Raw genomic sequence first — 11323 nt, 5'->3', positions numbered from 1 at the left:
CCCACCCCTTCAACCACCGTCTGCCCCACCTGTGACAGAGACTGTAGGTCCTGCATTGGACTCATCAGTCACCTGAGAACTCATTTTTAATGTGGAAGCAAGTCATCCTCTGTTCTGAGGGACTGCCTGAGAAGGATCCCGATGATCTTTTCAGACCTGTAACTTTAACCTCTGTTTCTCTCTCCTCGGATGCTGCCTGGCCTGCTGAGTGTTTCCAGCATTTTCTGTTGACCATTTCTGGTTCCAGGTTTCGCGTAAAGAACCTCGGCATCTACCGGGTCCGGTCCCTCCCTTCCTTCTTGGGCTGCCTGACATCGGAGATCTGACGGAGACGCGACCCCACCCGTGTCGGGGTCCAGGCGAAGGCGCTGGAACCTTCCAGCGAGCTCTCGGAACTTCCTTGTGTACGTCAGAGCGTCGGTGGTCGTCATGGCGACCGACGAGCGCCGGTCGGTTCTCGCAATGCGATTGGCTGGAAGTCTGGAGAATGCGGAGAAGCGCGTGGGCGGCGCGAGCCGAGTGGATGGCGACAGTTTCTGGAACTTTCTCCCCAGTTCAGTATTTAAAGTACGGGAGCGGGGGCGCTGGCAGTCAGAGAGCGCTCCTTCACCGGCGGCAGCCCTCTCCATCTAAGCATTATTGGTTAACGTGCAAGGATTGAAAGAAAATACTGTATACAGCTTGATTAAATAACAAAAAAAAATGTCGGTGGTCGGCTTTGATATCGGGTTGCAGAATTGTTACATCGCCATCGCTAGAGCAGGCGGGATCGAGACCATTGCCAACGAGTTCAGTGACAGATGCACCCCGTGAGTAATTTAAGTGATGTGTAAATCATTTCAAATAACTGCCGTGCTGCTTTTTTTTAAATCGTGAAGGGTTATTGGAATATTTTCACCCCTTCGGATGGATTCGTGGTGTTGAGCAGAATATTTGCACAAAATGTGCTCTTAATTTTTTTCACACTTGTAATATTTTGTTGCATTTAGTCAGCAATATTTTTCACCTTTTTTAATGTTTCGTGTTTTTTTTACATTGATATTTTGTGTACTTTTTTCATTAACAATGTTTCGAGAGCTCAGTGAAAACAAGATGCTGAAGTTTAAAATGCTGCTGGAGAGGAAAAAGCCTCGAATCTTAAATATTTGTTCCTTAATTTGCAAAAAGGGTGGAGAAAGCACCCTATAAAATTGACTTCCTTAATTGAATTGCAGTTGTACTTAAAATGTGGATTAAATGAAGAATGTAGAATATGCTGGAAATTTCTAGAAAGTACTTGTAGGAAATAGAAGGTCCTCTGCAGGAAGGGATGTCATTACAAACCGATGTACTGATATCCCTTTTGGAGCTGTTCACACCTTGTATCGATTTTTTTTTTTTTGCGAGTGCAAGTTTGTGCAGCTAAATATCATATGCAAATTTTTTTTTTAAGGTGTGTGTGGAACAAAAGATGCTGCAGTTCACGTGTATTATGAGTTGGGATCTGAAACTTTGTATTCCGCAAATAATTCGGGATTAAACAGTAAACGACGCAGTGGTGTTACAGTGGTTTGAGACAACCACCAGAAAATATCTAATTTGTTTTTTTAATTAAACTTTAATGTGCAATAGCTTAGTTGATTATTAATGCACTACTGATGGTCACTGATCATGGATGTTGTATTTATCCGGATCTGAATATATTTCTCTCCAATCAAAGCCCATAACATTTTATACACCTCAAGGTAGAAATTCCACCGCATCTCGCTGATATTTAGAGCGCAAATTCAACGCTGGACATAAAAATTTTGCAGTTGGACGTCCTGCGCCAGAAGTACGCACAGAAAAGCAGAATGTCTGATTCTATGTCTATTGACACCACTGTCAGCCAATGAGTTCATAGAATCATGGACATTTACAGCACAGAAGGAGGCCATTCGGCCCATCGTGTCTATGCCTGCTGAAAAAGTGCTATCCAGCCTAATTGCACTTTCCAGCTCTTGGTCCGTGGCCTTGTAGGTTGCAGCACTTCAGATGCATATCCAAGTATGTTTTAAATGTGATGAAAGTTTCTGCCTCGCCCACCCTCTTCAAGCAGTGAGTTTCAGTCTGCCACAACCCTCTGGGTGAAAACAATTCTCCTGAACTCTCCTCTAATCCTTCTACCAATTACTTTAAATATATGCCCCCTGGTTATTGACCGCTCTGTTAAGGGAAATAGGTCCTTCCTGTCCACTCTATCTAGGCCCCTCAATTTTATACACCTCAATTAATTCTCCCCTCAGTCTCCTCTGTTCCAAAGAAAACAACCCCAGCCTATCCATTCTTTTGATTAGGCACTTTACAGCCTGCTGGACTCAACATAGAGTTCAACAATTTCAGATCATAACCTGGTCCCTATCATTTTTTATCCACACTTTTTGTTTGTGCCTTCTGTTCTTCTCTCCCACATGGCAACTGTCTTTCATTCTGCCAGTGCAATTTACACTTCATCTAGAGCCATCCTTTGTTTCTTAACATGTCCCATTACCATCTCCTTTTGCCTTGAATATCTCTTAATGTCTCTTAACTTCGCCTGCCTTCTATCCTATCGCAGACCTTCCCTTTTTGTTCTTTCATCCCCCTCCCCCATTTCCCAGCCCCTACCCTTGCTTAAAAATCTGTTCCATTTCCTGCTTTTTTTCCAGTTCTGACAAAAGGTCATCGACCTGAAACGTTAACCATGTTTCTCTCTTCACAGATGCTGCCTGACCTGCTGAGTATCTCCAGCATTTTCTGTTTTTATTCCAGCCCATCCAATCTTTCCTCATAGCTAAAATTCTCCAGTCCTGGCAACATCCTCGTCAACCTCCTCTGTACGCTCTCTAGTGCAATCACATCTTTCCTGTAATGTGACCAGAACTGCATGCAGTATTCTAGCTGTGGCCTAACTAGTGTTTTGTACAGTTCAAGCATGATCTCCCTGCTCTTACTTTCTTTTATTAGCCAAGGCATAGAATATATCCCATATGCCTTCTTAACCATCTTATCTACCTGTCATAATAATCATAATCATCAACTTTATTGTCATTGTTAGTGCACAAGTGCAGTACAATGAAATGTAGGCTTGTGGCTCCCGAGAGTGTACATTTAGATGACGACATTTAAACATTCAACATACATTTGGCTTGTAATACATTAACATAAACATAACCATAATAAAGTGCATTGGCAGATGTGCAGGCTTTAGAGTTTATTTGTGGAGTTCAGTAGGATGACAGCCCTGGGAAAGAAGCTGTTCCTAAATCTGGTCGTACAGGTGCGAATGCATCTGTAGCGTCTCCCAGGTGGCAGGAGGCGAACAGACTGTGGCTGGGGTGGGTAGGGTCTTTGATGATGGTCCGTGACCTCCGTAAACAGCGTTTCTGGTATATGTGCGCTATGGTCGGTAGCCGGGTGCCGGTAATGCGTTGGGCAGTTTTGACTACCCGCTGCAGGGCTTTCCGGTCATAGTAGCTACAGCTGCCATACCATACTGTGATACAGTTCGTCAGGATGCTCTCTATTGTGCAGCGGTAAAAGTTAGAGAGGATCAGGGGAGACAGGTTACATCCCTTCAGCCTCCTTAGGAAATATAGGTGCTGCTGGGCCTTCTTCACCAGAGAGGAGGTATTGAGGGACCAGGAGAGGTCTTCTGTGATGTGGACTCCGAGGTACTTAAAGCTGTCCACCCTTTCCACCACAGCCCCATTGATGTGGATGGGGGTGTGACTTCTGCCTTTAGACTGCTACCTTCAGGGATCTATGGAGTTGCACCCCCAAGGTCCCTCTGTTCCTCTACATATTTCTGTATCCTACCATTTATTGTGTATTCCCTTGCCTTGTCATCCCTCCCCAAATGCATTATGTCACACTTATCCAGGTTCAATTCCATTTGCTACTTTTCTGCCCACCTGACCAGTGCATTGATATTTTCCTGCAGTCTACAGCTTTCTTCCTCATTATCAACCATATGGCCAATTTTTGTATCATCTGCAAACTTCTTATTCATGTCCTCTACATTGAAGTCTAAATAATTGATATATACCACAAAAAGCAAGGGACCTAATACTGAGTGCTGCGGAACCCCACTGGAAACAGACTTCCAGTCATGAAAACACCCGTCGACCATTACCCTCTGCTTCCTGCCACTCAGCCAATTTTGGATCCAACTTGCCACTTTCCCTTGGCTTTTACTTCTCTGACCAGTCTGTCATGTGGGACCTTGTCAAAAGCCTTGCTAAAATCCATGTAGACTACATCAAACGCACTACCCTCATTGACCCTCCTTGTTACCTCCTCAAAATATTCAGTCAAGTTAGTCAGACACAATCTTCCCTTAACAAATCCATGCTGATTGTCCTTGATTAATCTGTGCCTTCCTAAATGACAATTAACACTGTCCCTCAGAATTTTTTCCAATAATTTGCCCACAACCGAGGTTAGGCAAACTGGCCTGTAATTACTTGGTCTATCCCTTTCTCCCTTTTTTAAACAACGATACAATGTTCGCAGTCCTCTGGCACTACGCCTGCAGCCAGAGAGGATTGGAAAATAATGGTCAGAGTCTCCACTATTTCCTCCCTTGCTTCTGTTAACAATCTGGAATGCATTTCATCCAGGCCTGGTGATTTATCTACTTTCAAAGATGCTAAACCCCATCATACTTACCCTCTCACTATGTTTATCTCATCTAATATTTCACACTCCTCCTCCTTAATTACAATGTCTGCATCATCCCTCTCTTGTGAAGACAGACGCAAAGTCATAGAGTTTTACAGCACAGAAAGAGGCCCTTCGGCCCATCGTGTCTGCGCCGCCCATCCATCCCTGTCCAGTCTAATCCCATTTTCCAGCATTTGGTCCATAGCCTTGTATGCAATGGCATTTCAAGTGCTCATCCAAATGCTTCTTGAATGTTGTGAGGGTTCCTGCCTCTACCACCCTTTTAGGCATTGAGTTCCACATTCCAACCACCCTCTGGGTGAAAAAGTTCCTCCTCAAATCCCCTCTAAATCTCCTGCCCCTTACCCTGAATCTATGCCCCCTTGTTATTGACCCCCCACTAAGGGGAAAAGTTCCTCTTTATCTACCCTATCTATGCCCCTCATTATTTTGTACACCTCAATCAGGTCCCCCCTCAGCCTTCTCTGCTCCAAGGAAAACAACTCCAGCCTGTCCAGCCTCTCTTCATAGCTGAGGCGCGCCATCCCAGGTAACATCCTGGTGAATCTTCTCTGCACCCTCTCCAAAGCAATCACATCCTTCCTATAGTGAGGCGACCAGAACTGCACACAGTACTCCAGCTGTGGCCTCACCAGCGTTTTGTACAGCTCCATCATAACCTCCCTGCTCTTATATTCTATGCCTCGGCTAATGAAGGCAAGTATCCCATATGCCTTTTTAACCACCTTATCTACCTGCTCCGCTGCCTTCAGGGATCTATGTACATGTACACCAAGGTCCCTCTGACCCTCTGTACTTCCTAGGGTCCTACCACTCATTGTGTATTCCCTTACCTTATTTGTCCGTCCAAAATGCATCACCTCGCACTTTTCAGGGTTAAATTCCATTTGCCACTTTTCCGCCCATCTGACCAACCCGTTTATATCGTCCTGTAGCCGGAGGCTTTCCTCCTCGCAATTTACCACCCCACCAATTTTCGTGTCATCTGCAAACTTACTGATCATACCTTTTACATTCTCATCCAAATCATTTATGTAGATCACAAACAATAAGGGACCCAGCACCGATCCCTGAGGTACCCCACTGGACACAGGCTTCCAGTCACAAAAGCAACCTTCGACCATCACCCTCTGCCTCCTGCCACTCAGCCAGTTTAGGATCCAACGCGCCAAGGCACCCTGGATCCCATGGGCTCTTACCTTCTTGACCAGTCTCCTATGCGGGACTTTGTCAAAAGCTTTACTGAAGTCCATGTAAACCACATCCACAGCATTTCCCTCATCCACCCCACTAGTCACCCCCTCGAAAAATTCGATCAGATTTGTTAGACATGATTTACCCTTGACAAAGCCATGCTGACTATCCCCGATTAATCCTTGCCTCTCCAAGTGGAGATTAATTTTGTCCCTCAGAATTTTTTCCAATAATTTCCCCACCACAGATGTTAGACTCACTGGCCTGTAATTCCCTGGTTTATCCCTGCTACCCTTCTTGAATAATGGTACTACGTTAGCTGTTCTCCAGTCCTCTGGTACATCCCCTGTGGCCAGAGAGGTTCTGAAAATTAGTGTCAGAGCCCCTGCAATCTCCTCCCTTGCCTCCCACAGCAGCCTGGGATACATCTCGTCCGGGCCTGGGGATTTATCCACTTTTTGGCCCGCTAAAACTGCTAGCACCTCCTCCCTCTCGATGCTAATATGTTCAAGTATGTCACAGTCCCCTTGCCCGATTTCTATGTCTGCATCGTCTTCCTCCATAGTGAACACAGATGCAAAAAATTCATTTAAAACCCCGCCTACATCCTCTGGCTCTACACACAGATTGCCACTTTGGTCCCTAATGGGCCCTACCCTTTCCCTGGTTATCCTCTTGCCCTTAATATACTTATAAAACATCTTAGGATTTTCCTTTATTTTGCTCGCCAGTGTTATTTCACGGCCCCTCCTCGCCCTCCTAATTTCTTTTTTAAGTATGCCCCTGCACTTTTTATACTCCTCTAGGGCTTCTTCTGTCTTTAGTCTTTTGTAACTGCCAAAAGCCCCCCTTTTATTTCTAATGCATTTTTGTATATCCCTTGTCATCCAAGGTTCCCTTTGCTTGTTGGTCCCACCCTTGACCTTTACAGGAACATGTTGGCGTTGTACTCTCTCTATTTCCCTTCTGAAAGTCTCCCACTGTTTTGATGTGGATTTTCCTATAAGCAGCTGCTCCCAGTCCACTTTGGCCAGATCCTGCCTTATCATATTAAAATCGGCCTTCCCCCAATTTAGAACCCTTATTTCCGGGCCGTCTTTGTCTGTTTCCATGACCACCTTAAATCTCACCGAATTATGGTCGCTGTCGCCAAAATGCTCTCCTACTGACACTTCCACCACTTGCCCGGCTACATTCCCTAGAATTAGGTCCAGTACCACCCCCTCTCTTGTAGGACTTTCTACATGTTGGCTCAAAAAGCTCTCCTGGATGCACTTTAAGAATTCTGCACCCTCTAAGCCTTTCACACTCTGACTATCCCAATTTATATTGGGGAAGTTGAAATCCCCCACTATTATTACCCTATTATTTTCGCACTTTTCTGAGATTTGCCTACATATCTGTTCCTCTATCTCCCCCTGACTGTTTGGGGGCCTATAGTACACTCCCAGCAAAGTGCTTGCCCCCTTTTTGTTTTTAAGTTCTACCCATATGGCCTCATTAGAGGAACCCGCTAATATATCATCCCTCCTTACAGCAGTAATTGACTCCTTAATTAATATTGCAACACCCCCTCCCCTTTTACACCCCCCTCTGTCTCGCCTGAAGATTCTATACCCCGGAATATTGAGCTGCCAGTCCTGACCCTCCCTCAACCATGTCTCCGTGATAGCAACAATATCGTACTCCCATGTGTTCAACAACAACTTCAGTTCATCCACCTTATTTGCAAGACTCCTTGCATTAAAATAAATGCCTTCCAGCCCTGCCATATTCTCTTTTGCCTTCACATATTTGCTCTGCCTTCCCAGCTGACTTGTTTTTCCCTCTGTATTTGGCCATAAATCACCCCCTACTATAGCTCCACTCTGTACCCCAACCCCCTGCCAAGTTAGTTTAAACCCTCCCCAGCAGTGCTAGCAAACCTCCCCGCAAGGATATTGGTTCCCCCCTGGTTCAGGTGTAAACCGTCCGACTTGTACAAGTCCCACCTTTCCCAGAAGCAGACCCAGTGATCCAGGAAACTAAAGCCCTCCCCCCTGCACCATCCCTTTAGCCACGCATTCATCTGTTCTATCTTCCTATTAGTTAAGAACCATACTCGCGTATTGGACCGCTTATCTTGGACTGAGTGGAGGTGGGGTGGGACTTGCAGCAAGATTTACAGTGTATTTTACAGCAAACAAAGTTGATTCACTCAGCAAACATTCATTTACAGAGTCTATTTTAAAAGAATCTACAAACTGCAGCAAACAGAACTCATGACTGAAACTGCAGCAACTTCTGATAAAAGTAGGGAGGTTTCTCCAGCAAAATTCAGTGAGCGGAGGATAGTTAAATAATACAAATTATGTGCGTAAAATCAATCCCCGTCATTTACAGCAGTGCGGTCTCCAGGTGTGATTGACGATTCTTGCTCAGAATAGTGGTGTCAATATACGTTGCCCACAAAATGTGGCCACCACCATATTGATAAAGGCGTCATTCTGCGTCCCTGGTGGCTGCTTGAAGTGAATGCTGGCATCATTAGAATATGTTAATAGGGGTCCAAAGAAGATGGTGAAGGAGACAAAGGCCAAGGAGGTGTTACAGCATGCTGGTCTTCTGGAACAGGATGTCGTACCTTAACATCTCAATGGAGCAGTGTGTAAGGCAGCTGCACTTCAGAAAGCAAGCATCACTGACCTATATCAGTTGCAGCAGAAGTTGGAGCCAAACACCAGAGCACTGTCTGTTGCTGTGATGGTAACAGGGGCTCTCAATTTCTATGCTACAGGCTACAAGAGGTGGCATCAGCGACATCAGTCAGTTTGCTGTCCATATGGCATCAAGTAAGTGCTGGATTCCTTTGCGAGGAAAGAGCAATACATCATCTTTCCCATAAAGGCAGCTGATTAGGAGGAGAGATCACTTGGATTTGCCTGCATCGATTAATTTCTCCAGGTACAAGGTCTCATTGACACATCAGAGGGAATTTTAGCACCCCCATATCTGGAATGGGACAGGGGGTAGGTTAAAATATAGGAAATGTAAAACCAGACCCCAGCCTGCCCACTTCTGGTTTTATAGGAGGTGGGTTTGGGTGCATCTGAGTAACCTGATGTCAAGAGAAGGGTCCTCCATCAGCATATGTTAATGAGGGTGATCGGTCCAGAATATACAAGGGCTGTGGAGCAGTCACCTTTATACCTGGATTCGTGGGAGGAGTCAGCCGAGGCATGTACACAGTGGCATACAAACAGTGGTTTACCACATTCACCCCTTGTTTAAAAATGAGTCCGGCGGGGTGAAGTGTATTAAAAGTTTGTGTATTGGAGTCTCTCCGGAGGTCTTGTCTGCCACTGTGATCGACGCCCCGGTAGGCTGCGTCCAATGATAGTGCGAGTTCAGAGGCCTTGTTGAGGTCGAGGTCACTCTGCTCCAACAGTCGCTGTCGGGTGTAATTGGACCTGTGGCCTGCTACAAAAGCGTCCCGGATAAGTTCCTCTGTGTACACGGCGGCCTTTACATCCTTACAACCACAGGCCCGGCCAAGCACAGACAGTGCCTGAAGGTATTCCTCGGTCGATTCCCCAGGTTGTTTACGACTCCCCAGGAGGTGCCTGGCGTACACTTCGTTCACTGGGCGCGTGTACTGGTCCTTGAGGAGCTTGATAGCATCCGCGTACGAGGTCGCGTCTTGGATGACCGAGTACACTCGGTGGTTCACTTTGGAGGTCAGGACATCCAGTTTGTCCTCGTCCGATTTGACCGTTTCAGCGGAGGCGATCAGGAATTTTTCAAAGCACCTCGGCCAGTGAGTAAACTTGGTGGATGCGTCCGCCTCCCGATGGTCTAAGTCTAGGCATGCTGGTGTGAGGATCTTCTCCATTATAAAATCTTGTTAATAAAATTGATGCGCTATCAATAACTCAAAAGACTGAGATTAAGCGAGTAATTAACAGGCTTTTATTAACGAGAATGAAGGTGTGCCTCGAGTGGTCGACCGGTCCAGAATACAAAGGGGCTGTGGAGCAGTCACCTTTATACCTGGATTCGTTGGAGGAGTCAGCCGAGGCATGTACACAGTGGAATACAAACAGTGGTTTACCACAGAGGGTACTTCCCTCATATTTTGACTGGAATTTGAATTTAATGCTTCTAGCGTGGGTTACCCAAAATTCAGGAAACTGCAGTAAAATGGAGGCGAGATCGAGCGGCACTTCATGGAGCTAGTTAAAGGTCAGGTGTCCCAATATTAAGAAAGTCTCCTTGCTCATAGCTGCTTTCTCAGTTCCCTCTAGTAAAGTTTGCTGAGATTTCTTGTGGTGACAGATGTATTGGTAAAGTTTGCAGGTGTTCACACACATCAGGATGGGTGGCACCATGGCTGCTTTAGATTGGATTTCGGATGAGGAATGCAGTCACTAGCAACAACGGCAATGGCATGTTGTGGAGGGAGCTGCAGGTGGACAGTAGAGAAGGGAGCAACAGATGAGTCAAAGACGCAGGAGGCATTACCCATGTAACAGGGTATATAGACAAGCTCAGCTACCTTGACCTCTCGAGCAGTTCTTCAGGAGGCTCAGATTGACACATCAGGTGGCCGCATACATCTGCAGCCTCCTAGAAGAACAGCACCAAAGTCCCCACTGTCCTCAATTTATTTGCCTCTGGCTCCCTCCAGAGTGCCACCAGAGACACATCAAGGGTCTCCCAGTCGGCTGCACATAAATTCATAAGGCAGGTGACGGATGGATTGTTTGCCAAGTCGTCGACTTGCGGCAACTTCCCTGCGATGACATTAGCCAGAAGGAGCGGGAAACATAGAAGATAGGAGCAGGCCGTTCGGCCCCTCGAGCCTGTTCTGCCATTTAATGAGATCATGGCTGATCATCCAAATTCAGTACCCTGTCCCTGCTTTCTCCCCATATCCCTTTAGCCTTAAGAAATATATCTAACTCCTTTTGTGAATATATTTAATAAGTTGGCTTCAACTGCCTTCTGTGGTAGAGAATTCCACAGGTTCACCACTCTCTGGGTGAAGAAATTCCTCGGGATGCCCTAACAACTCAAAGGTTGTGAGGCTGGCTTACCGTCGCAATCAGAGGACCACCAGATCAACCAGGAGTTTTCATCAACTGCAAGGGATTTCATTGATCACTGTGCAGCTGGTGTGCAACCACAAGAAAAGGTTTATGCAGGTCTGCACCAAATTCCCTGGGACTGTCATAATGCTTTCGTCCTGCAGCAGTCCAACATTCCTGACCTCTCTGTTCCTGCAAGCAGACTGAAGGGGTGGCTCTCTGGAGACATTGGATACCCCCTTCTAACTTGATTCATGTGATGAATCCCACTAATGAAGCCCAAGAGCAGTATGCGACAGCCAAATGACCACCAGATGTATCATCGAGCAAGCCATCTGCATGCTGAAGATGTGCTTCTGTTGCCTAGATAGGTCTAGAAG

General features: G+C 46.0%; 1 protein-coding gene across 3 annotated transcripts in view; it reads left to right on the top strand.

The window, feature by feature from the left end:
• Positions 1-501: 501 nt before the first annotated feature.
• The window catches only part of hsph1 (heat shock 105/110 protein 1), a 128153-nt gene continuing 117331 nt past the window's right edge, over positions 502-11323 (top strand). Inside the window, exon 1 of one of the 3 annotated variants that reach the window (XM_085999313.1) lies at positions 502-809. In XM_085999313.1, coding sequence (XP_085855439.1) covers positions 703-809 — 107 coding nt within the window. In that variant the 5' untranslated portion in view covers positions 502-702. The remainder of the gene's footprint in view (positions 810-11323) is intronic. The other 2 variants (XM_085999312.1, XM_085999314.1) reach the window with 2 other exon arrangements.

This window comes from Somniosus microcephalus, chromosome 10, assembly GCF_052327205.1.
Source record: "Somniosus microcephalus isolate GS21.2 chromosome 10, FLI_Smic_1.0, whole genome shotgun sequence".
Taxonomy (NCBI): Eukaryota; Metazoa; Chordata; class Chondrichthyes; order Squaliformes; family Somniosidae; genus Somniosus; species Somniosus microcephalus.
The sequence above is the reverse complement of the archived record's forward strand: the minus strand, read 5'-3'. Positions and strand labels throughout refer to the sequence as shown.